Source organism: Haemorhous mexicanus, chromosome 20, assembly GCF_027477595.1.
Source record: "Haemorhous mexicanus isolate bHaeMex1 chromosome 20, bHaeMex1.pri, whole genome shotgun sequence".
In the NCBI taxonomy this organism is placed as follows: domain Eukaryota; kingdom Metazoa; phylum Chordata; class Aves; order Passeriformes; family Fringillidae; genus Haemorhous; species Haemorhous mexicanus.
Window position 1 is genome coordinate 987866 of NC_082360.1, and position 25949 is coordinate 1013814.

The following is a 25949-nucleotide window of genomic DNA, read 5'->3' on the forward strand; positions in this document are numbered from 1 at the left end:
AGCCCGGGGAGGGATGGAGCAGCCCGGGAAGGGGATGGAGCAGCCCGGGAAGGGATGGAGCAGCCTGGGGAGGGATGGAGCAGCCCGGGAGGGGATGGAGCAGCCTGGGGAGGGGATGGAGCAGCCCGGGAGGGGATGGAGCAGCCTGGGGAGGGATGGAGCAGCCCGGGAGGGGATGGAGCAGCCTGGGGAGGGGATGGAGCAGCCCGGGAGGGGATGGAGCAGCCCGGGAGGGGATGGAGCAGCCCGGGAAGGGATGGAGCAGCCTGGGGAGGGATGGAGCAGCCCGGGAGGGGATGGAGCAGCCCGGGAAGGGATGGAGCAGCCCGGGGAGGGGATGGAGCAGCCCGGGAAGGGATGGAGCAGCCTGGGGAGGGATGGAGCAGCCCGGGAGGGGATGGAGCAGCCCGGGAAGGGATGGAGCAGCCTGGGGAGGGGATGGAGCAGCCCGGGAGGGGATGGAGCAGCCCGGGAAGGGCCCCAGCCCGGCTCCTGTGCACAGGAAACTCCTTCCAGCTGCTCTAAGGAAGCAAAAATCCCCCGGAAGGCTCAGCTGGAGGCTTCCAACACGTCCCCAGCTGAAATATGGTGTTCCCCGCTCAGTGCCAGCAGCAGAGGCTGGGATGGCCCCAGCAGTGCCCCTTCCCCTGTGCCCAAACCGAGCACCATTCCCAAGGGAAGGGCTGTGGGATATTGTGGCACTGCCTGAACACTGCCCCCCACCCCGGGGCTCGGCTGAGAACCCTGCTGGACAAAGTAAGAGCCACGGCCACTGGTTCTGCAAAATCCACGGATTCCACATTAAAAGAACTTTATTTTTGGAAGATTACTCTCATTTGTTTTCATTCTTTTGAAACCACATCATGTCAGTGGCACCAGGGTGGAACGGTACATCCTATGGAAACATGCCAGAGAGAGGCTGAATAAATAAAGCTACAAAGCCCAAGTTATGTACAAAGACCTCAGGCAAAGGTATTATGTTTACAAATCTATGTACAATAAAACAAATGTAAACAGTCAAATGCAGCAGAGGATGCACAGGAAGGAAGGACCATACAAACCCTAATGGCAAAGGGACAATCCCACCTCCACTGCTGGGCCAGTGGGGTTTTTTCTCAGCATTTTGTAACTCAACCACCTGGGAGCTGCAGAGCCCCTGACTGACGACTGCTGAACCCTCAGCTCCAACCCTGGCTCCATTTGCTGGTTCAGAATAAAAATCCACTGACTCTGAGGCACAGGGACAGGGAAAGCACACAAATGTGATGCTGAAAGACCCACAAGGTTCAGTCGCCCCAGAGTGTCCCAGCAGCCCGCAGGGGAGGCTGCACAGTCCAGTCCTACAGCACAGGGGGTGATGGCCAGGGGGCTCCTGGGCCAGGGGGCTCCTGGGCCAGGGGGAGCAGCAGCTTCCTAAAGCTCCCAGGGGGTCGCTGTGAGTGGGCGAGGGACGGAGGCCGAGTCCAGCAGGGCCAGGAGCTGTGGGGCAGCCCTGGGGACACTGAGGGCACAGCCCTGCCCTGGGGACACTGAGGGCACAGCCCCTGGCCACAGCACTGCCCACCCTGCTCCAGGGCAGGGGCCCCAGGGAGAACAGCTCAGCCATGCCAGGCCCAGCTGGGGGGCTGGGGTGGCCACAGAGCCTGGCTCTGGGTGTGTGCCCAGCTGTCCAGCAGGGATGGACCCGGCCTGGCCAGGCTGGAGCTGCTCACCCAGCCCTGCTCTGACTGCCCCGGGTGCAGCTGCCCCTGAGACAGCACCTGGGGCTGGCTCCCCAGTGCCAATGGCCCCAGGGCCACCACTGGCCACCCCAGGGCACTTCCACGAGGTCTGAGAGCAGCAGCTGCAGGGCCTGGCAGGGGACAGGGCAGGGGAGCCTGGCAGAGGAGGGGACAAAGCTCTGTCAGACCTAAGGAGAGGAGAGGGAAAGCCAAGGGGGCAGGCTGGGGCTGTCCCCCAGCACAGCAGGACTCGGTGTCCCCAAGCACAGCAGGACTCGGTGTCCCCAGGCAGAGCAGGACTCAGTGTCCCCAAGCACAGCAGGACTCAGTGTCCCCAGGCAGAGCAGGACTCGGTGGCCCCAGGCAGAGCAGAGGGTGGCAGCTCGTGGGGCCGGGCAGAGAACGTCCACTACAGCGAGAGCAGAAAACAAACTGTATTGACAGGACATGGAGGGCCGTGGGCTGGGGCTCCTCTCAGGGCCACGCTCCAGCAGGGTGGGAATGGGGAGGAATCAGGAGCACTTCTTCTCGAGGTGGGCTGAGAAAAGCATCCAAGTCCAAGCCCCGGGGGCTCACACGTTCAGGGGGAGCATTCCCGGCGCCGAGGAGGGGCGGGAGCCCCCCAGGCCGGGGGGCCCTTGGTCAAAGCCGTTCACTGCCCTGGGGACAAGAGACAGCAGTTAGGGGAGCAGCAGCCAGGACAGGCCCTGCAGCCCTGACCCTGCTCCTCCCTGCCTCCCTCCCCATCTGGGGAGCAGGGCAGGACAGCCTGAGCTCAGTGCCCACCAGGGCTGGAGCTGGCATGGCCTGGCTGTCCCAGGAGGATGAGTGGGCACGGAGCCTGAGCCTGCTGGGGCTCACCAGGGGCTCTGCAGGGCCAGGGCAGCCCGCAGGGCATCCCCACCTGTCCCTGCCCTGGCACACAGTGCCCTGTGTCCCTGTGCCCAGGAGGGGACACACAAACACACAAACACACAAACACACAAACACACAAACACACACACACACACACTCCCAGCAGTGTCCCAGCCCCGTGTCCCCATGCCCAGGAGGGGACACACAAACACACACACACACAAACACACAAACACACACACACACACACTCCCAGCAGTGTCCCAGCCCCGTGTCCCCGTGCCCAGCAGGGGACAGACACACTCCCAGCAGTGTCCCAGCCCAGCAGAGCTGGCTCTGTGCCCCACAGTCCCCCCTGGGCTGCAGGGGAGGCTCCTGGTGCTGTCCCCCAGGATGCAGAGGCTCCCCTTCCCCAGCATCCCACTGGAGCTGTGCAGCTCCTGCCTTCCCGGGGGTGGGACAGGAGCCTGTGGGTCCAGCAGCTTTCCCACATCTCCTGGGAGCTCCTGGAGCCAGGAGCAGCACTCCCTGCTGGAACTGTCCCTGCCCTGGCTCCTCAGGGGTGTTTCTGACTGCCTGTCCCTGCAGTGCCATGCCTTGGTGCCCATGTCCAACCACTCTCTGCCCTGATTACTAATTTGGACTCATTCCTCTGCATTTCAAGCTGTATTTTGTACTTAGCACCTCACGCCCAAGACTCCCTCAGCTCTAAGCACCATCAAATCCTGGGTGGAAGATTTTCCTGGAGCTGACCAGCCTGGCTTGAAGGGGAAATGGAGCTGCTGAAGCACACCTGGAGCTCTGCAACTGCCCCAGGTGCTTCCCACTGCCACAGCTGGGCTGGGCAGGGACAGAGACACAGAGCAGGGACACTGCTGTCCCCACCCACCCTGTCCCCTCCCTGCTCCAGCCCTGGCCATCTCCCCGTGCCCTTGTTTGCTTTCCTGTCAGCCACAACCACGCCACTGCACCTCAGCAGGTCAGGAAGCACAAAATGCTGAAGGAGAATCCCGAGCAGAGGGCAAACCTTCCACACGCACTCCACGCTGGCCCTGCACCCTGCTGTGACCAGTTCCATCAGAAACATGCACTTATGCAAGTCTTAAACAGAATATTAAACAGAATTGAACAAAGCCAGCAGCGCTCGGGCTTGTGTTTGCAACAGGTCACAGCAGCAGAGAGGTTTATTTCAAGTCAGGAGAAAGAGAATTGCACTCAGGCTTGGATCAGGGCCCATTAGTGTGGCACTACAGCTCCCCCGTGCAGTCAGCAGAGCCCCAGGTTACACCACATGCAGCCAATCAGTGCAAATGAATTCATTTACCCATGACCAGGGTGGGGAATATCACCTGCTCACGCCTAGGGGAGAGAAAGGGAAAGTTTATGCACACAAAAATGACATTGCTGAGCACAGAGCAGCTGGGGCCAAGCAAAGGTGCCCCAGCAGGGCCAGCAAAGCTCTGCTGGGTGAGCTCTGCACAGCGAGGCTGCTCTGCCTGGGCAGCAGGGCACAGAGCTCTCACCTGAGCCACACACTGCACCTGAGCTCTCACCTGAGCCACACAGGGCACAGAGCTCTCACCTGAGCCACACAGGGCACAGAGCTCTCACCTGAGCCACACACTGCACCTGAGCTCTCACCTGAGCCACACACTGCACCTGAGCTCCCACCAGAGCCACACACTGCACAGAGATCTCACCTGAGCCACACACTGCACCTCTTTTCTCTCTGCTTCACAGGAACCCCCTGCAGCCCTTGCTCCTCCAGGAGAGCTGTGTGGGCTAAGGAGGGGCCATGAGCAGTGCCCCAGAGGCCTCCCCGAGGGCACAGCAGTGCCAGACTGACCCCTTGTCAAAGGACAAGGGCACAGCAGTGCCAGACTCACCCCTTGTCAAAGGACGAGGGCACAGCAGTGCCAGACTCACCCCTTGTCAAAGCACGAGGGCACAGCAGTGCCAGACTCACCCCTTGTCAAAGGACGAGGGCACAGCAGTGCCAGACTCACCCCTTGTCAAAGCAGGACCAGGGCACAGCAGTGCCAGACTCACCCCTTGTCAAAGGACGAGGGCACAGCAGTGCCAGACTCACCCCTTGTCAAAGGACGAGGGCACAGCAGTGCCAGACTCACCCCTTGTCAAAGCAGGACCAGGGCACAGCAGTGCCAGACTCACCCCTTGTCAAAGGACAAGGGCACAGCAGTGCCAGACTCACCCCTTGCCAAAGCAGGACGAGGGCACAGCAGTGCCAGACTCACCCCTTGTCAAAGCAGGACGAGGGCACAGCAGTGCCAGACTCACCCCTTGTCAAAGCAGGACCAGGGCAGAGCAGTGCCAGACTCACCCCTTGTCAAAGCAGGACCAGGGCACAGCAGTGCCAGACTCACCCCTTGTCAAAGGACGAGGGCACAGCAGTGCCAGACTCACCCCTTGTCAAAGCAGGACCAGGGCACAGCAGTGCCAGACTCACCCCTTGTCAAAGGACGAGGGCACAGCAGTGCCAGACTCACCCCTTGTCAAAGAAGGACCAGGGCACAGCAGTGCCAGACTCACCCCTTGTCAAAGAAGGACCAGGGCACAGCAGTGCCAGACTCACCCCCTGTCAAAGGACGAGGGCACAGCAGTGCCAGACTCACCCCTTGTCAAAGAAGGACGTGTGCCCTGGGTGTGGGTACTTGGTGCCGTTGCTGCCCAGCACGGCGCTGCTGACGTTCCCTGAAATGTAGGATTTCCGTGATGCCTGGTCCTTTGCAAAATTCCTGCAAGCAGCTAATTTGGATTCTAAGGCCTGTGAGAGGAGAGGAAAGAATGGTGTTAAAGAAGTGGCAGCACGGAGAGGAGGTATTCTGCTGCTCATGAGCCCCGGGTTGCCACGGTCAGGACTCCAGTGTGATCACCCTTGGCAGAAAAAGGGGAACAAGGCTGTCATTTCCTCGTCACCCCAGCACAAAGGAAACACACAGATGCTGACGCAGACTGCCAGACATTCCTCAGCTCCACGAGGGCCCAGATTTGAGAACAGATGAACTCTGAAATAATTACCCAAGGCAAGGAAGCCAAATCCTAGCAGAAGTTACCCAAACTTCTTGCTTCAGCAGCTGCCTTGAGCTGATCAGAGCACTGAGAGCCTAAAGCAGAATCCTCAAGCTTTGAGAGGGACTGGGCACGTGGAAAGTTGGTTTTTTCACCAGGACAATGCCTCCTGGAATGTCTTTCTTCATCTTGGCTGGCAAAATAAAGTCAATTTCTAAAGTTTCACTGCCGCCCTTCCAAACAGGCCTGGGGAGGGTTTTTATCCCCCCATGCAAAGTGCCAGTGACTCCTGGAAGGAGGAGCCACATCCTGAATCTGTCCTTTAGTCCAGAGCATCACCTGTCCTTTCTGCCCCCTTCAGAGGCTGAACAGCCACCTTATCCTGGAGATCCACGTGGTGTAGCAGACACTCCTCACCCGTTCCAGCCCTCAGAACATTGCAAATGCCTGCACTGGGGACTGAAACTCATCTCCCCAAATGTGGGGCTTGCTCCTGCTCTGCACAGACACACTGGCATGCTGCCACAGGTGGGTGAGCCCTGTGCACACTCCCAGGAATCCCTGAAGTTTGTTCAGGGGTTATGGACTATGCAGGCAGTGTAGGCAGCTCTGGGTGTCCCAGATTGTCCCCGGGCCACAGGCAGTGTGAGCTGAGCCCTGTCTCAGCTGCAGGCAGGAAAGCAGAGGGGAAACCTCCTGCAGAGAGAGACAGGGAGGGCAGAGCTTGGGATGGACACAGCCAAGCCCCAAAGAACCCGAGCAGCCTCTGACTGCTCCAGAGCAGTGCCTGAGCTGGAGCCCTGTCCCAGGGGCACTGTGGCTCAGGGCAGGCTGGGAGAGCAGCTTGCTTATTTGGCATTTCCTGTCCTGGCAGAGTAATCCCAGGGATTGGCACTAAGCTCCCCAAATCCCCTGCAGACTCTTGCTCACAGTGATCCCCTGTGAAACGTGTCACTGCTAACCCCCAGCTGTCCTGCTGCCCTTTCAAACCAGCCCTGAGCTCCAAGGGGAGCAGCCAGGGCCTTTTTCACATCCAGCCCTGCTAAAACAACAGTCTGCAGCGAGCCCCTGGCAGGCTCAGCCTGGCTCCAGGGGCACGGGGCAGAGCCAGCCACAGCTGCCCTGAGCTCCACTCACACCTCCCTCCATGGCTCAGAGAAGCTCTGGCAGCTCAAAAGTTATTTCTTCTTGCAGGGGGAGAGCCTGGGTCCTGAGCAGCACTGCAGCAGATGTTTAGAGCAGTTCTTCTCTGCTGACAGTGTAATCCCTTTAAAGGTTCATGCATTTCACTTCCCCAGCAGCCACAGATGGGAGCATTTGGCTTTCTCCTCTTTTATTTTCTCACTTTCTCACCAAAGGTTTCCAGGCTGGTTTTTCTTTCAGTATCTGTGGCAGATCTCCGTGGGAGAGGAGCTGTCCCACCCTGGCAGGGAGATCCCAGCTCCTGCTCACCCAGGGCCTGAGCTCCAGCTCTGCAGCCCAGGCAGAGGAAGCTGCAGGCCCAGTTAAGGTAAGAACAAGCTGGCAGTGCCTAACCCAGCACTTGAAAAGTTGTTATTCCAAATATGAATTTTGTCATCCCAAACTGGATTCAGAACTATAGGATCAGGCTTTAAAAATCAAAATAATTAAAAAAAAAAAATAAAGCATTGTCAAATACCAAGCAGTGCATGGATGATCTGGCAGCTGCAGAATGCACCCAGCAGGGGCCCAGGCTGTGCTGTGGGGAGCACAGGGACAGGAGCCCCAGGGAGAGGCAGAGCCCAGCACTCACCCCCACTTTGCGTAGCAGATCTCCCACGATGTTGAGTGCAGATATTCGAGCTGAGGGAGTGAGTGGGCTGGTTCCAAACCCATTTGGTATAGCTGCAAACACAGACACCTCTTATTACTTCACTCCTCCACAGCTCAGGTTTTTCAAAAATTTAAATAAATCATCTTCTACATTAAAACCAAACTCCAAACATATCTACAGTCTTGCTGCAGACTGTCACACAATTCCCCACAGTAACTGCAGGATCACTAGGCAGGGAGGATGAGAAAGCTTTAATTCCTGCCCTGGCTGCCACCAGCCCCCCCAGCAGAGTTCATGCCCTCTCCATCTGCAAGGCTACTGACTGCAATCCATCTCAGCAGCCAGAGCTGCCTCTGCCACCCCCCTCCTGCTCTGAAACACCCACTGTCAATCCCTGGGCCTGCCCAGAGCCCTCCAGCTGGGCAGAGGGGCTGCACTGAGACCCCACTGCCCCACTCAGGAAACAGGAGCCCTGGGAAGTCACTGTGGTGACAGGGACTCCAAACTCCTGACCGTGCTCCCCCAGCACTGCTGCTGCACCCTGGAGCAGAATTACCAGTCCCTGCACTCCCCTGCATTCCCAAACATCTTCAGGGCCCCAGTGCAGAGTGCAGAGCCCTGCCTGCCCCCCAAGGCAGTGCCAGGCTGTTTACTCCTGAAATGCACTGCTGCTGCTGCCCTGGGATCAAACACACTCCTGGAGGTGTGAGACCCCCACCCCACCCACCTGGGGCTCCTTAAGGAGCACAACAGGCCCCACTCCTATGGCTGGTACCTTTTGGGGAAGGAAAACTGTTTTCTGATCCTTTTCCAACGGGTGTAGCTGGCAAGGAGAGGGAGGCCTGGACAGCTGAATCCATCTTCTCACAGTCCAGAGTGGGGGAGCTGGGTGCTGATTTCCGGGTCACCTCCTGCTGCCTTTCCCTCACAGCCAGCTCCTGCCGCAGGTCTGAGGGTTGAGAGAAGGAAAAGACCCCACAAAATCCCAGTTTAGTGACTGGTTGTCTCACAAACACCCTCTCTGTTCATTTGGGAGGGGCAGCAGCAGACACTTCCCACCAACCCTGGGTTCCTGCCTGCTGCTGCTTCCTCCAGGAGTGGGGACACCCCTCAGAGCAGCCCCACCCCACTGTCCCACCCCATTATTCCACTGTCCCACCCCATTATCCCACTGTCCCACCCCATTATCCCACTGTCCCACCCCATTATCCCACTGTCCCATCCCATTATCCCATTGTCCCACCCCATTATCCCACTGTCCCACCCCATTATCCCACTGTCCCATCCCATTATCCCATTGTCCCACCCCATTATCCACTGACCCACCCCATTATCCCACTGTCCCAGCCCATTATCCCACTGTCCCACCCCATTATCCCACTGTCCCACCCCATTATCCCAGAGCAAACAGCCCTGCCTGCCCCACACAGCTCCTGTCCCTGGCACAGGGGCAGCTGATTTGCCTCAGGATTTCTCCCCATTTGCAGAGTGAGCTCCCTGTTTCCAAAACTGCAGCTGGACACAAAGAGGAGCTGCTGCTGCTGCTGGGCCCAGCTCCTGCCCAAAGCCAGCTTGGGAGAACAGAGCAGTGACCTGTTCCTGTGCTCCCCATTCCCTGCATTCCCCTCCCAGTTCATAATCCCCACAAGCCAAAGGCAGTCCAAGGGTTGCACCCAGTTTCTTGATGCCCTGAGAAGCAACAGAGCAGACTGGAGGGCAGTCCAAAGGACTGGGCCTTAGAAAAGCCTGGCTTTATTCTCACCTCCTCCCCAGACTGCAGCTTATCCCCTCCCTTCCCACAGCTTTTTGCTACAAGGAACAGCCAGCAGAGCCCAGCAAAGGATCTCTAAATCCTCAGAAAGATGCAAACAAACATTCCAAGTCAGTTGTTCCTTTTTGGGCAGAGCAACTTCGTTTTCACAGACCTCTTACTCCTTATTCCTCAGTGTGGTACAAAAGCCAAATTACCTGCACATCACAGGTGTGACAAATGTTTAGAGCTGATTTTAGGTTAAACAGCAGAGCTGAAGTCAAAATCTGTCTGGGCTCCCAGCAGAGGATCTGAGGCTGTTCAGTCAGAAATGTCATACTGGAGCTGGACAGTACCAGTTCCTCCAGAGGCTACTGCTCCTGCCTGCTGCCAGGGGGAATAACTCACAAATGCTAAAAATGTCCAAATGACTCATCTAAGAAACAAGATGTCTGGTTTGCTGATTGCTCCAGTGTTCTAGAAAACAGTCCCCTGGGTTTTGCTGGGTTTTCCAGTTTCATTGCCCTAATCTCACATACTCCCTCAGAAAATTTCTTTCTTCATATTTATTTCAAAATCCCTGTGCTTCCAATAAAGCTCTCGACTTCTGGGGCACAAACTTGCTTCAAAAAGGTTCATGAAGGAAAAAACCAACCAAAAATCCCAGCCTGCTGTCAGGTGTGTTCTTACACTGAGCTCCAGGCTTTAAATGAGGAAATATTTCAGAAAGCTTCCTTTAGGGACAAAGTTGCAAACCACAAATCTCTAAAGCCATTATTGGCTGGCACAGGCTTGTGAGCAGATCACCTCCACTGTTAGAGAAATCAGTTTATAGCACCAGTAAAAACACTTCCTTGCCCAGCATCCTCAGTGTGAAATCCCTGGGGCATCCCCCACTCCTGAGCTCATCCCAGAGCCCATCCCAAACATCTCCCACAGGTCTGAGCACAGCCTTTACCAGAACATTTTAAATAATAGATTCAAGGCAGTTCACAAGGGGCTTAGAAGGAACACAGGAGAAATATTTTTTAAGAGTTACTTGATCATTTATCCTGCATTCCCCTGTCATTTCCTGTGCTTTCCCTTCCTGTAAACCCACAGCAAGAGGAACTTCTGAAGCAACTTCCTAAATTCTCTTACATCTGCCAAACAGAGTATTCTGTGTTAGAGATCCTGAACTCATCTATTATTGATTCTGCCCTAAATGAGGAAATTTTTCTTTTTGGCTACACTGGACATACAAAGAACACACTGTCAGTAAAACCTGAAGCATGCAGTTCAAGTCTCATCATGTCAGGCTTTCTAGAAACACGAGCTTTGCTTATTGCACATCTCTTTTAGCAACCCAACCCTGCACCAGGAGCCAGAACCAACCAGACCAGCCATACCTCTTGCTTCATCCTTTAATCTCTGTACAGAGACCAGCAATGACTCCTTGTCATCCAGTTCACTTTCTAAAAATGCATTTCTCTCAATGGCTTGGTTCAGCCTTTGTTCAAAGTCTTCCAATGAAACTATTGTCGCCCTAGAAACAAAATCCAGAATATTAGGTTCTTCAGCTCAGCCAGCATAAAAGCTTATTCAGAAGCATAACAGAAGGGAAACGTTAGCAGGGCTGTGCTCAAGGGAAGCACCTGGAAGCCAGGGAAATGCTTCTTAGAAAGGAGCAATCAAAGAAACAGAGCAAAGGATGAGAAGAACACGACAGCACCTGGCTCCCAGAGAGGCACCAAGGATGTGGGAAAGAGGCAGCCCAGAGCTCCTCTTCCCCCAGCCATGCCCCCAAGCTGAGCATTGATCAGTGCCCCAGCCCAGGTGGGGCTGTGCTCTCAGGGCCCTGCACAGGCACACCCAGCCAGGTGGGCAGCAGAGCCTGGGACACGACCTCAGACCCAATCCTCCCAAAACCAGTGCCAAAAGTTAGTCATGAGCTTAAGAGCCTTGTGCAAACAGGGCTCAGCTCTCAGACCTTTTCTCCAGATGGCCAGAGGCTCATTCCTGCTCTCCCTGAAGCAATGGCAGAATTCCCACCCAGCAGAAGGGAAGCATGACCTCCTCCCAGACTGGGTGTTGCCAGCAGCAGCCTGCTCATTCCAGTGCTTGGAAAGGGCAGCACTGCTCCCTCCAGCTGCTCTGCAAGCACCAGGACACTCCTCTGGCCTGGCTGACTTGACAGGGACATGGAAAGCAGCAGACTCTGACTTCAAAGGGGCTCTGAGGCAGCAGCACCACAAATATCAGTCACTGGGCTCCAGGGGCAGTGCAGGGCCTGGCTGGCTCTGGGCTGGCTCCTCACAGCAGCACAAACCACACTGCCCCTCCTGCTGCAACAGGAACCAGCTGATGATGAGGGGCAACTGCACTGCTCCAAGAACCCAAACTCTTGGGGCTTTTCTGATTGTTGTTTTCCCTTTGAGGGACAATGAAATGCTTTGCTGAGCAGCAAGGAGAAGATCTTTGTGCTGCAAAGCTGAAGGGAAGAGGGGGGTTGCAGCCTTCACCTCTTGGCACGTTCCAGGTCATCGTTGGCCTGCTCCAGCTCCCTCACATATTTGTGCAGCTGGTCTTTGATGGCCCTTGTCTGGCTCAGGTCATCCTCCAACAACGACACCTGCTTGTAACTCTGGGCATACTGGTGCTCCAGTTTCTCCTGAAACAAAGGACAGGGAGATAAACATCAGCTGCTGGCACTGGCCAAGCCATCAGCACGAAAAGGGGACAGAAAGTGTCACTCTGTGTGCAGAATGCTGGTTTGGGAGTGCTGGTAATTCAGAGCAGAAACTGGAGAGGGAGAAGGAACAGGCTGTGAGCCTCAGAGCTGGCCCCAGAGCAGAATGGCAGGCAGCCACCTCCCCATGGCACAGCTGCCTCTCAGGGATGCAGCCCTGCATCTGCTCCCCTCAGCCTGCACTGACAGCTGCTGCAGGAGGGCAGGGAGAAACCCAAGTGCACAGCTCTGTGCCTCTGCCCTGACAGCCTCCCCTCTGTGCCCTGACAGCCTCCCCTCCATGCCTCTGCCCTGACAGCCTCACCTCCTCTGCCCTGACAGCCTCCCCTCTGTGCCTCTGCCCTGACAGCCTCCCCTCCATGCCTCTGCCCTGACAGCCTCCCCTCCTCTGCCCTGACAGCCTCCCCTCCTCTGCCCTGACAGCCTCCCCTCTGTGCCTCTGCCCTGACAGCCTCCCCTCCTCTGCCCTGACAGCCTCCCCTCCTCTGCCCTGACAGCACCCACCCCCAGTGCAGAAATTGTGATGTGTCCAGTGGCAGAAACGGGCCACTGAAATCTGTCCCAAAACCTCCAGGCCCACAGAAGAACTCACTGCCAAAAACCCTCTGAGGGCCTGTGGAGGAGCTCCTGAGCTCCTAGAACACATCCTGACCCTGGCACTGGAGACACAAAGCAATCCCATCAACCCTCCCTCCCCTGAGAGAATTTCGAACCTCTGCCTTCACTCCATAAGCCAAGACTGCCCAAAATGATGCTTTTTCAGGATTACAGGAGAGGCAAGCACTTGTTAGCACAGAGGCAGCAACTGAGAGCCACCTTTTGCAGACCCTTCAGCAGTTCCTGGCTCCACAGGTACAGCTGTGAGTGGGTGTGGAGGCTCCCTGAGAGATGTGCACAAATCACCCAGTTTCTGCTGTCTTGGGGTCTCATGAAACCAGGGAGACCCCGAGGCCACCAAGACTGGTCTGCCAAGACAGGTGACAAGGCAGTGGCTGCCCAGACCCCCTGTGCTGTGCCCTGTTGCTGTGCTGCTGCTCCCTGTGGAACAAATAAAGCTCCTCCCTGGCACAGCCTGGGGAATTCAGAGCAGCACAAGCTCCAGGACCACGTCTCATGACGTGAACAAGAAAAATTCTGCCAGAAGTGTCCCTGGCCTTATTTGGGGTACATGCCAGGCTTCAGTGTGGATCTTAACCAGACAAGTCCTTTTTAATTTGGGAATTCAGTGCCCAGGAGCAGCCCAGACAATTCAAAATCCAAGGTGGAGCTGAAAGGAAAAGCAGCACTACCACACAGAAAACCTACCTTTAATGTTTCCACTTCATATTTCAGTCTTTGGTTATCTGCTTGCAAATCTCTGTTCCTCTGCTCAGCTTGCACTAGCTGTGCCTCCAACTCAGCTTCCAATTCCCTGCTTCCCTCCTGGAACTCAGCCAGCTCTTCACGAGCCTCCTGGAAGCTGCAAGGAGAGGATTGCATCAGTGGGAAAACCAGCAGCTCCCGAGTTACACCAAAACCTGCAGCTCTTCTCAAGAAAAAGCTGAAAACCACGAGTTCTAAAGCACTTTAGTGTCATCCATAGGCCTCTGAGGGAAAAAAGAAAAGTGGGAAAATAGAGAAATTGCATCAAGCGAAGCTATTGAAGGAAATTAATTCTCTTACCTCAAACCCAGCAGCCACCTTGAATGCCTGGGTGGAATCAAAGCTATTTCCAGGATTCAAGGAGCCTGAGAAGCACTTTGTGCTCCATTAGCTTGCACTGCTGGCAGACTTTATGGAGCAGACCATGAATTAAGCAAACATTTAACCAGATTTTGGTCAGCAGCTGAAGAGAGAACAACAGTTTCTGCATCTGTGCACCAGCTGGAAAATTCAAGTTTGTAAAAATCCTACGGAGTCAGGAGGGCAGGACATGCCTACCTCATACCACTGTGAGTGAATAAATACCAGAAGCAGCCACTCCACATACTTTGCTGATTAAATTTGCATCTTTACCACAGGTAATAGCTGAGCCCTGAGCGAGCAGCAGAGGAAACCACCAAGGCTCTGGGCAACAACACATCCAGAGGTGCCTCAGCTGGAATTTCTGACCCACAAGAACAGCTCAGGGTGCTCCCCACAGACAGGCCCCTCCACATTCCCAGCATGTTCCTCCCAAAAAACCCCAAACCAAACAAAAAAAGCCACCTGGACCTTGGGCTCTTTGGGCTTGGGAGGGATTTAACTCCAAAAAAACCTCAGCCCACCCCAATCCCCTCAGCTGACAGCATTGCTCCAGAGAGCAGCTTCTCCTGGCACTTTGGGTGCCAAAGCCCTGTGTCCCCTAAGAGATGCACAGCAGGGGCAGGGCAGGGCAGGACCAGGAGCTATGGAACACTTGAAGGAAATGCAGCAGCCTCCAAATCAAGCACTTTTCACAGCAGTCACTGCCCTGCAAGAGCTCCAGGGAACAGCAGTGACACAAGGCAAGCCCAAAGGCACCTTCTGCTGATAAAACATCAAGATACCACTCAAGGCAGCACTTTAATTACACAAAGGTGCACATGATCATAGCAAGGCTCTGCTCTTGCTCAAACATGCTCAAAACATAGCCTGCAGTTCTTGGCATGGTGACACTGGGCAAGAAACACTCAGCTCCCACAGAGATGGAAATTTTAAAGCTGGAAATCCTTTCCAGAGAATTCTCTTCTCACAGGTTTTCTCTGAAGTATCTAATGACCATCTTGGCGTGGCCTTGCAGAGGAGCAGATTAAACAGCCATCATTAAGATCCAAATCCTGGTCATTAAGAACCAAATTCAGCTTGCAAATCCACAATACCTTTGCTTGTACTTCAAGGAAAGCTCTTTCCAATAGGCAGTTTCCTCCTTTGGACTCGAAAAAGTAGGGATTTCTTCACTGTCCATGATCAACACGACCTGCAGGACACAAACACAGGGATACACTCAGGACAAAGCTGGGCAGCCCAAAACCTCTGCTCTGTCCTGGGCTTGCCAGGCACCAGGACTGGCACCCACAGCCAGAAGCCAGGAGTCCCTGCCAGGCTCATCCAGCACTCAGACCTGCCCAAGGAGCCCCAGGACTTTACCCAGCCTCTGCAAGGGCTTGTGCAGCAGCCTGGAATGAGAGCAGGAGGTCTGGTTGTATTTTGTAGCTGCCACCAAACCTCCAGTGCTGCCACAAGCCCTCTCAGGCCCACAGCTGGTCACACACTCAAATTTACAGCTATCAGTTTTCACTGAGGCTGCTTTTAGTGCAGGGAAGGAGGATGAGCCCTCCAGGGGAGGTAACCACAAACAGCTCTGTGAACACATCAAAACTCAACTTATTCTTCCTGCAGCAAGTCCTGGCTAATTCCCACTTGTGTCACAGGTAACAGGAATTATCCACGTGGTCCAGGAAGATCAGCCTGTCCCAGAAATGACAGGGTCACCTCACACAGGAGTGTTCAGAGAAGTTTCCCACACCAAGGCTCTGGAGATCCCCTCTCCATGAGGATCCTGCTTTCTTGGGCCTGCCCAGGCTATCAGCCAGCACAAGAAACACAACCCAGCATGGCTTTGGTGTGGTTTTCATGGCTTTATATGGTCTAGGGGACACTTCAGAGGCCTCAGCACACGCCAGGTCTCAGAGGTGATGAAGGAGATAAACTGCAGAGCAGGACCAGGAGAATGCTCAGACCCCAGCCAGGAGATGCACCATTGCTGAGCCCTCCCCAGACAATCCCACAGCTCTTTAGGACATTTTTTTTTCTCCTCACAAAGCCAAGCCTCAAATTCTGTCCTCTCCACCCCAAAAAGAACAGGGTGAACCCAAGCTCCAAGCAGAGGCTGTGAACAATGCCTGCACCAAGCCCATTGATCAGGAGAGCTGACCTAAAAGTCCTGACTCTAACAGCCAGCACTTCCCAGCCAGCTCTGTCCCCTCAGGCTAAAACTGTCACACTGATGTGCTCTGTATCTCAGTGACCCACATTTCTGACACCTCAAAGTGGGCCAGAACAACGCCCTGCTCTCGTCAGAGGGCAGCCAGGCCAAGCACAGAGGCAGAAGTGGCACACTGGCTCCCCAGCTGAGCCTGCAGCTGCCACAAGCCAAGAGCCAACTGATCCACGGAGTGCCAAGCACCTCAAAACCACCTCCAGTCTCACACTGGGTTTGGTTAACTGCACAGCTTTACTGCAGAAGCAAACATGCCACGGCTCAGGAGAAGGGGTGGGCTTTCCTCTCCTGCACTGAGAAAATGAGCAGCACCTGTGGAGCTGTTCCATCACACATTGCACACAGGGTTTCCTTTGGGAGCACCTGCATCAGCCGTAACCAAGGCAGCTCAGCCACTCCACAGGGACAGATCCCAAGGCCTGTGCAGAAGCTGTGGATGTGGAGCTCAGCATTCCTGCCCCAGCTGCTGCAGTTCCATGGTGGGAGCACGGAGCAGACACCTGACACAGCTCAGGTGTGCCCAGCAGCTCCTGGGCAGTTGGAGCAGACACTGGACACAGCTCAGGTGTGCCCAGCAGCTCCTGGGCAGTTGGAGCAGACACTGGACACAGCTCAGGTGTGCCCAGCAGCTCCTGGGCAGTTGGAGCAGACTCCTGACACAGCTCAGGTGTGCCCAGCAGCTCCTGGGCAGCTGGAGCAGACTCCTGACACAGCTCAGGTGTGCCCAGCAGCTCCTGGGCAGTTAGAGCAGACACTGGACACAGCTCAGGTGTGCCCAGCAGCTCCTGGGCAGTTGGAGCAGACACTGGACACAGCTCAGGTGTGCCCAGCAGCTCCTGGGCAGTTGGAGCAGACTCCGGACACAGCTCAGGTGTGCCCAGCAGCTCCTGGGCAGTTGGAGCAGACACCTGACACAGCTCAGGTGTGCCCAGCAGCTCCTGGGCAGTTGGAGCACACACTGGACACAGCTCAGGTGTGCCCAGCAGCTCCTGGGCAGTTGGAGCAGACTCCTGACACAGCTCAGGTGTGCCCAGCAGCTCCTGGGCAGTGATTCCCCCTGCCAGGACAGGGCACTGCTGGGGGCTGTCCCCAGCACTTGCCAAGCACTGATCCAACCCTTCCACAAACCCCTCCAACCTTTCCCTGACCGGCTCTAACCAGAGAGCTCAGAGCAGCAGGGAGCACATCCACCCCAGAACAAACCAGACAAAGCACAACACAGGCTCAGCTCCCACAGCTCAGGAGGAGCTGGGCTCAAAAGGTGAGCAGCCAAGCTGGCTGTCAGTAAAATCAGGATGTGGCTAGAAAAAAGCTTTTACAAGGAAGTGTCTTACATCATTTCCTAGAAGTAGCTGAGATAAGGCACAAGACTCCTTCCTGTCTGCTGACACGGGGCACACCCTTGGAAATCAACATCTGAGGGATCCCTGCGAGCACAGCAGCCTGGGCAAGACCAGGAGGGGCTGCCTGGGGCTCCCAAGGACAGGAGGTGTGTTTGCCCCCCACTCCTTGTCCAGCACCTTCTCCTTCCACACATGGAGGGAGGAGATTCAGCCCAGCGCTGCCTCAGGAATTCTGGGCAGGAATTCTTCCTTCCCAACCCACCCAGATCTTCCCCAGCTCTCTCATCCTGCTTGGTGAAGGAAGTGCTGGGTCATGACTGCCCCTGCTCCTGTGTCCCACCATCCCTAATGTCACCAGCAGGGATTTGGGATCTGCTGACTGCTCTGCACGAATCCCTGCTGCAGATGCCAACACCAGCATGCACTGCTGAGCTCCAGCACCCCCATCCTGCTTTCTGCATTCTTTACTATTTTATTTCTGTTTTATCCTGCTTTTTGTATTCCCACGAGGACAAAGGGACAAGAGCACACAGCCACCCTGCAAGCACGGTGCTTCACAGCCAAAATATCAACCTGGGAGCTGGGGGATGCTGACACTTCAGACCTGCTCCCAGCACACACGTGGCCATGGGAAAATCCTTCACTCTGCCAACCTCTGCCCATTCCCTCAGAAGGATCCACAAAAACAGGGACTGTGCAAGCTGAGAGCAAATCCCAGGAGTTATCAGAACACAGCCAGACAACTCCACACATCTCGTGTGTGGGAGAGCGGATGCCCACGGAATACCAAGAGTTGAACAAAAAGTGCTTTGCCTCAGCCTGCTGCCTGTTGTCCTGGCCCTGGGAATTCTGTCAGGAGCTGAGAACCAGCACGGCCAGTCCTTGCTATTCAGGGCTTCTTTGCATACGTGGCACTGGCAGAATCCAGCCTTTGACAAACAACACTGAGGCTTTCAGGGAGCAGACAAGACAATGCAGCAGCTTCTTCCAGGGAAAATGAGAGCAGGCTTATGCTGCTGCCCCCTCAAATTCATTCCAACACAGCTTAGCATTCACACAGTGCCCTGGGAAAGCACAGCTCCGTGGGCACAGCTCCAGCTCCAAAGCTGCTCCCAGACAAGAACTACCTTCAAAACACCGGGGCTCCTCTGGAGCCCCCCCGACAAAGCCAGCAGGACCCAGCAACTCTCCACTGTGAAAAGGAAAGAACTTCTCCACGCTGCAATGACTCTAAAAAAACACAGTGTGGAGGTTAAGAACTTGTCTAAATCCAGAGGGGTTTGTACAGGACAAATCTGTTTTCCCACCTCGAAAGCATCCTTAAAATGAGAGGAGCAGTATCCTCCGGATATCAGGAGAGCCAGAGGCTCAAGAATGCACCAGAAATAACCAAAGTAACATGCAGACAGGATTTTCCAAGTAATATAAGCAATCTTGCATTCAAGGCCAAGCCCAAACCTCTCTGAAGCCACCTTCCAGCTAAGGCATGAAAGCCCAAACACAGCTTGAAGTGTAACACAGTACCTTAAAGAAGCTTCCCAGGCTCTCCATGTGACTGCAGCGAAGCTTGGGATGAAATCTAAGACCAAAACACTCAGCCTGAAATCCAACACGACTCTCAGCTGGGACCCACCCCTTCCCACTGTGGGGAATCCACTCCTCCCTGCTCTCAAAGTCACCCAGTCCCTCACACGTCACAGCAGGGATGACTCTGAGCAATGCAATTCACCCCAGAGGTACCTGCAGCATCTCAAGTGGCTGCAGAAAGAATTCCTCCTCTTTTTAATTGCCTCCCACTCTCCCATTTAAAACCAGCTCATAAACACTGCCACAGAAAGAGAATGAATATTATTTGATCTTCATGAACAGATCATTTTTCTGTATATTTTTCTGTTTTCTTCCTTGCAACCCCATTTGTCCAAGATTTTCAGACACCAAACGTGAACATTTAAGCAGAAGCAAAGCAAGGCCACTCAAACAGGACCAACCACAGGGCTGAACTCCCCCAGCCATGCTTGGCTGATCCCCCCTCCCTTCAAGGCACCACAAACGTCCACTGACCTTTGGAATTAAACAAGCAACCAGCTCTAACAGGACTTGATCAAGAAGTTCTGCCAAGCTCCCATGTGGCCTTCAGCTCTCGAGATAACGACCCACTCTGGCTATCACAAAGTGTCCAAGTGCCTGCTGGCTGCCAGTCCCCCCTTCTGGGAGGCAATGACGCCGTCACCGAGGGCTGCCACCATCCAGAGCTGCCACGCACAGCAGGAAGGACTGTCCACAGCCAGCTCTTCTTCCTCTTCCTCCTTTTTGCTGATTCATGGGCAGAAAAGCAGAAGAAATCTTGTTTCCATCATTCTTCACCTTCTCAGACCACGAGGACCAACGGGTAACCTCCAGCTCCCGAAGCTCTTGATTTTCTCCCCGCAAACCCCACCAAGACTCACAGCAAGGTAACCCGAGCCCTTCAGCCAAAACTCGGAGCAAACGTGCAATGACTTATTGGAAGATGGAAAACAAACAGGCAGAAGGCACAGATCAGATTTCACCAATCAATCTGGGCTCGTTCTGCCCGAGCTGGAACGGGAGCCGGCGGATTTCCATCGGCGCTGGGATGTGTGCCTGCATCCACGGCTGGGATGAAACTGAACCTCTGGGAAGTGAACCTTCCCCTGCAGTTCTATTTCTGAACTGAATGTTCTCGAGTCAACCACAACAAATGCCTCCTTCTCTCTGACAACAGCAGCACGGGAGCTCTCAGCAAGAGAAGAAAGTCAGCGAGCACAGCGTCAGCACAAGGCTCCTCGCTCTGCTGCAATAATAAATCCTGCATTTCCAATTTGGGCAGCACAGGAGGCAGGAGATAACCAATCCTACCTGCAGAACTTGGTGCCAAATTCAGAGAAGCCTTTAAGATAAACCAAGCACCACACAGCAAAGCCTTGTTATCTCAACAGCCTCATTAATCAAATAGAACATGTCTGCTCTGCACCACATGGCCAGGACTCATCTGTCTGGTGAATATTTGATATCCAGTCACAGGAAAACCCTTGAAGAGTGAGCCAGCACTGGGTTGGAAGCCTTGAAACCAGAAGAAAGGCGCTGATGCAAAAAGCCTCTTCTCTTCTACGACTACAAAAAGTATCAGAATTTTATATAAAAAACATTTACTGCTTTCGTAAACATGGGAAGTTTCAGACATTTGACCTCTGCTCCTTCCCAAGTAACCTCACTGAAGTGACTAAAAAGGAGAGGCTGGTGCTCCTGCTGCAGGCTCAGCACCTGCAGAGGTGAAGGAAAGGCTCCTGGAGATGTGCACGTCCCAGAACATCCTGGCCTGAGCACGGGGACAATTTGCTCCCAGCTCTGTTCCCAGGAACTCCAGAGGGATGAATCCACACAGACAGGAGCAAGCAGCAAAGTGAGCAGGAGAGTCAGCCTGTGGAAAGGATTTGCTTGTCCCTGCCTCGCTCTCTGCTCCCTCCTGGGCAGGCTGGTGAGGTGTGCTGGGCAGCAGGAGCTCTGATCCTCCCCCACAGCAGGCTGGCAGCTGGCACGGGCTGCCAGGACCTGAACCCTCTGGAGAGCTCCCAGCCACCTCCAGAGCTCTGCTGCTTTCAGTTCCAGCCTTGAGGAACGCCAGGGCACCCCTGGCAGCAGCAATGGCTTACCTGGGAGGCTGTGGCACACACAGCCTGCACCAGGGACAGCTCCAGGTCCCCCGGGCCTGCCTGTCACCCCAGAATCCAAACCATGATGACAACACCTCCTGGGAGGGTGGTGGCCAGAGGGTGACACGCTTCTGGACACCACACAGTGCCCAAGGAATTCCAAGGGAAAAAGCACTCAGCAGGATTCCTGCCAAAAGGACTGGATTCTGCTGCTTTTACAGCTCTGAGTTCTACCAGTGCTGGGGGGGTAAAATGGATTTGAAAAATACCCCCCAGAATGGATCCCAGGCCAGTCCCCAGCAGAGAGGGACTCTGAACAGAATATTAACAGAATATTAAACAGAATATCAAACTGAATATTAACAAAATATTAAACATAATATTAACAGAATATTAACAGAATATTAAACAGAATATTAACAGAATATTAACAGAATATTAACAGAATATTAACAGAATATTAACAGAATATTAACAGAATATTAAAAATAACCCCCCAAACTCTATGTTGATCAGGAGAAGGAACCACCACAACCTTCCAGTGAGCTGTGAGGACAGAAGAGCCCTGGAGGGACACAAGCACATGATGAAAAATCTGCTCTGATGGGCCTGGCTTTGCCTGGGGTCAGGGCAGCACAGCAGGGCAGGCAGCTTGTGAACACACTCCCCAGTTTATCATGATGATGGTCACAAACACCAAGGGCTGCAAAAACACCATCTCCTTTCTGCAGTCTGACTTTCCTGGCACCTCTAAACACCAGTGTAATGGACTGAGGGCATAAACTGTGCTTTGTTGCTGTACTTCTTGGCAGCCTGCTGCCAGCAGCATCTCCAGAGACAAGATTCCTTGGGACACCAAGGTCACAGACATCATCAGTCTCGTGCTTTCTCTCCACTTTCTTATTTTCCTTTCTCTTCTCTGTCCTTCTCCACCTTCTTACGTATCTGCAAAGTCTAAAGGATCAGGGGGAAAAAGGAGAGTTTCCCCTGAAGAGGAAGGAAGGCTGACAAACCCTGACTCAAACACTGCCTCTGAACTCCTCCTTCACTTCTGGGACTCCCGGTGACAAATTTAATTAAATTATTAAACCTTCTCACCAGGACTCTGCCTCCACATATAAAACAACACAGAAATGCACAGCCCAGCCAGGAAACAGGACAGGGGAACTCCTCCAGAGCAGACCTAACACCATTTATCCCAGATCTACACTCTTTACCCACCTCTGCCACATCCTGTGCAGCCACAGTTAACCACCAACCAGCCTGTCCATGCAGTCACACTGCAAACACATCAAACTGACATTTAAATAAATAAATATAGAAGCACAGAATTACTGAGGTTGGAAAAGACCTCTGAGATCATCAAGTCAACCTCTGACTAATCACCCCTTGTCAGCCAGAGCAGAGCACTGAGTGCCACATCCAGGAGCTCCATGAACACCTCCAGGGATGGATGGGGACTCCACCACCTCCCTGGGCAGCCCCTTCCAAAACATCTGAAAGCTTCCCAGACTCTTTTCTACCTTGGGACAGCTTCTTCCTCTTATAGTTACTGATATCTCTAACAAAACACTGACCTTGGAAAGGCCACCAGCTCTCAGCAGGAACAATTCCTTCCTCAACAAGGAATTGTTTCTTGGGGGGGGTTGGAAAAAAAATGTAAAGGAAGAAAAAAATTTATCTGAAGTATCCAGGGAACTCTTCTACAGCAGTTTCTTGCATTTAACCACCTCTCAGGCAACAAATGCCACAGGCATTCAAACCCCTGCACTTGTGAGCAAGTCAAGGCAGGGGAAGGGAGAAGCCCTGAGTCACTCCCAGTGCTGAGCTGGATGTGGGTGGGAGAGCTCAGCTCTGCTCCCTCTGGGGACAGGGATAAGAGGGGGGAGAGCAGGGCTCTGCTCCTTGGGAAGGACAGGGATGTGCCCGTGGGAGAGCAGGGCTCTGCTCCTCCCAGGAAGGACAGGGATGTGCCCATGGGAGAGCAGGGCTCTGCTCCCTCTGGGGACAGGGATGAGAGTGGGGAGAGCAGGGCTCTGCTCCTGCCGGGAAGGACAGGGATGTGCCCATGGGAGAGCAGGGCTCTGCTCCTTGGGAAGGACAGGGATGTGCCCATGGGAGAGCAGGGCTCTGCTCCCCGGGAAGGACAGGGATGTGCCCATGGGAGAGCAGGGCTCTGCTCCTTGGGAAGGACAGGGATGTGCCCATGGGAGAGCAGGGCTCTGCTCCTTGGGAAGGACAGGGATGTGCCCGGGGGAGAGCAGGGCTCTGCTCCTTGGGAAGGACAGGGATGTGCCCATGGGAGAGCAGGGCTCTGCTCCTCCAGGGAAGGACAGGGATGTGCCCATGGGAGAGCAGGGCTCTGCTCCTTGGGAAGGACAGGGATGTGCCCATGGGAGAGCAGGGCTCTGCTCCTCCAGGGAAGGACAGGGATGTGCCCATGGGAGAGCAGGGCTCTGCTCCTTGGGAAGGACAGGGATGTGCCCATGGGAGAGCAGGGCTCTGCTCCTCCAGGGAAGGACAGGGATGTGCGCATGGGAGAGCAGGGCTCTGCTCCTCCCGGGAAGGACAGGGATGTGCCCGTGGGAGAGCAGGGCTCTGCTCCTTGGAAAGGACAGGGATGTGCCCGTGGGAGAGCAGGGCTCTGCTCCCTGGGAAGGACAGGGATGTGCCCATGGGAGAGCAGGGCTCTGCTCCTCCCGGGAAGGACAGGGATGTGCCGGGGGATGGCTCAGCTCTGCTCCCCAGGAAGGACAGGGATGTGCCGGGGGATGGCTCAGCTCTGCTCCCTGGGAAGGACAGGGATGTGCCGGGGGATGGCTCAGCTCTGCTCCCTGGGAAGGACAGGGATGTGCCGGGGGATGGCTCAGCTCTGCTCCCAGGGAAGGACAGGGATGTGGGTGGGAGAGCAGGGCTCCGGGCCGGTGGGAGCACGGGGCTGGCTCGGGGATGTCGCTGCTCTCCTCCCAGCGCATCCTTCCAGCACGTCTGCTGCAATTCGGGTCACGCTCATCACCCGGGAGGGCACGTTCAGACACAGCACACGGGGCTCTCGGGGAGGGTAAGAACCCCGCAGAGAAACCCTGGCGGAATTACTGACGGAATGACGGACAAACAGCCAGCGGGGACCGCGGAATGACAGGAAGGGACCTGTGAGTCCAGCCTGGGAGCAAAGAGCCGTGTCATCCAGCCGGCACTGAGCTCCACCGGCCTGTCCCTCAGCACCCCAGGGGGGATGACTCCACCGCCACCTCCCTGCCCCCTCCAGCATCCAAGCACCAATTCCGGGAGGAAATACTTCCTAAAAAAGACGCTGCGTCCTGGGCATATGATCGATCGGGGATTATAGGAGAACAGAGGCAAACCACGAGTCCAGCTCGCTGCCAGTGACGGGAAAACACCCACGCGGGGGGCCGAGGCCGGCCGAGCGGCGGGCAGGGCCCGGGGCAGCTCCGAGCCCCGGCGCGGCCGGGCCGGCCCCGCTCCCGGCGCGCTCCCGGCGGAGGGACCGGCCAGGGCGGCGGCCGAGCGGGGCCGCGCCGTGACTGGCACCGCCCGCAGCCAATGGGAGGCGGCGGCGCCGCGCTCACGGCCAATGGCGCGGCTCGGGGGCGGGCCATGCCCCGTTGTCAATTTCCAGCCAATCGCGGCGCGGAGCGGGGCCCGCAGCACCCCCGGCCCCTTCCCCGCCCGCCCCGCGCCCCCCGCCCGCCGCGCCGGGCCCGGCTCGCTGGGGCCACTCGGGGAGCCCCGGGCCGGTCCCGGCCCCGCCGCTCACCGGAGCGCATCCCCTGTCACAGCCGCCGCCGCGCGCGCCCGCCGGGGCCGCCTCATCCGGGGACTGGGGGGCGAGGCCGGCGCGTGATGCAAGAGCCGGCGGGGGCGGGGGCGCTGTCGTCACATGAGGGGCGGGGCCGGGTCCCGGGGGCGGGGCCTGGGCGGTGCCGCTCCCTGTGCCGCTCCCCCGTGCCAGTCCCCGGTGCCCGTCCCCGGTGCCGCTCCCTCGTGCCAGTCCCCGGTGCCCGTCCCCGGTGCCCGTCCCTCGTGCCAGTCCCCGGTGCCGCTCCCCGGTGCCGCTCCCCCGTGCCAGTCCCCGGTGCCGCTCCCGGTGCCGCTCCCCCGTGCCAGTCCCTGGTGCCAGTCCCCGGTGCCGCTCCCCGGAGCCGCTCCTCATTGCCGGCTCCCAGTGCCGCTCCTCGGTACCGCTGCCGGTTCGCCCCCGGGCCCCGTCCCGCACGGCGAGGGGATCCCTCCAGCTGTCCCCCGTCCCACCGGCAGTCCCCGGGGTGAGGTGGTCCTGCCCTCCTCCCTTTGCGCCCTTCGGGAACTGCCCCCCGCCCGTCCTCCGGTGACTCCGGCAGGGGCTCAGGACATCCATCCCTCGGTCTCCCTGGACATCCCTCCCTCCGGGCTCAGGACATCCATCCCTCGGGGCTCAGGACTTCCCTCCCTCGGGGCTCAGGACATCCATCCCTCGGGGTTCAGGACATCCATCTCTCGGGGCGAGCTCTGGAGCTGGCAGGGGCATCTCTTCCTCCTTCCTCCGCTGCCTCGCCCCCCGCACACCGTGTCTGTCCCCGGAGCAGGGAACTCTGTGAACGGAGGTTTTTGGAGCTCCCACAGGGACCCCCGCTGGGTCCAGCTGAGCTTAGGAGAGCTGACAGCCTCCACGGCCGTCGTTGTCCATCGTGCCTTTCTCACTCCCCGTCTCCCGGGCACAGCGTGCCCCTCCGGGGGCTGCCCCACGGCAATCCCGGTGCCCGGCGTGTCCCCGCCGTCCCCGGGCTGCCCGGGTTCCTCCGCGGGGCTCCCCGGGCGGGCCGTGCCCCGCAGCTCCCCGGCACTGCCCCGATACTCCAGCTGGCTCTGTGTTTAATTCCCTGCCCTGTAATTAGCGCCCGGGCTGTCATTAGCGGCGGGCGGGGCAGCCGGGATGCCCCCGTGCTTCCCCCGCCGCGGGCCGGCGCTGCCGGCTGAGGCCGTGTCCCAAACCGCATCTGGGACAGCCGGTGGGCACCTGCCACCACGGCCACCTCTGTCCCCACGGCCACGTCCCAACCATCCGTGCATGGGGTTATCCTCGCTGCATTTCCCATGGATTGCTGCAGGCAGCCCG

General features: G+C 56.4%; 1 protein-coding gene across 6 annotated transcripts; it reads right to left on the bottom strand.

The window, feature by feature from the left end:
* Positions 1-794: 794 nt before the first annotated feature.
* NDEL1 (nudE neurodevelopment protein 1 like 1) lies at positions 795-24727 on the bottom strand. Of its 6 annotated transcripts, XM_059864724.1 has the most exons (10): positions 18687-18837; positions 14699-14796; positions 13185-13338; positions 11653-11801; positions 10540-10676; positions 8177-8350; positions 7381-7472; positions 5210-5361; positions 3901-3935; positions 795-2381 (listed from the first exon to the last, which is right to left on the bottom strand). In XM_059864724.1, exons 1-10 carry the CDS (start codon positions 18711-18713, stop codon positions 2374-2376), a joined length of 1026 nt encoding a protein of 341 aa, XP_059720707.1. In that variant the 5' UTR covers positions 18714-18837; the 3' UTR covers positions 795-2373. The 6 variants fall into 6 exon arrangements, 4 of the variants coding, with proteins under 4 accessions (XP_059720707.1, XP_059720705.1, XP_059720706.1 ...); XM_059864722.1 differs by lacking the exons at positions 3901-3935; positions 18687-18837 and adding an exon at positions 24612-24727; XM_059864723.1 differs by lacking the exons at positions 3901-3935; positions 18687-18837 and adding an exon at positions 19224-20252.
* Positions 24728-25949: the final 1222 nt, after the last annotated feature.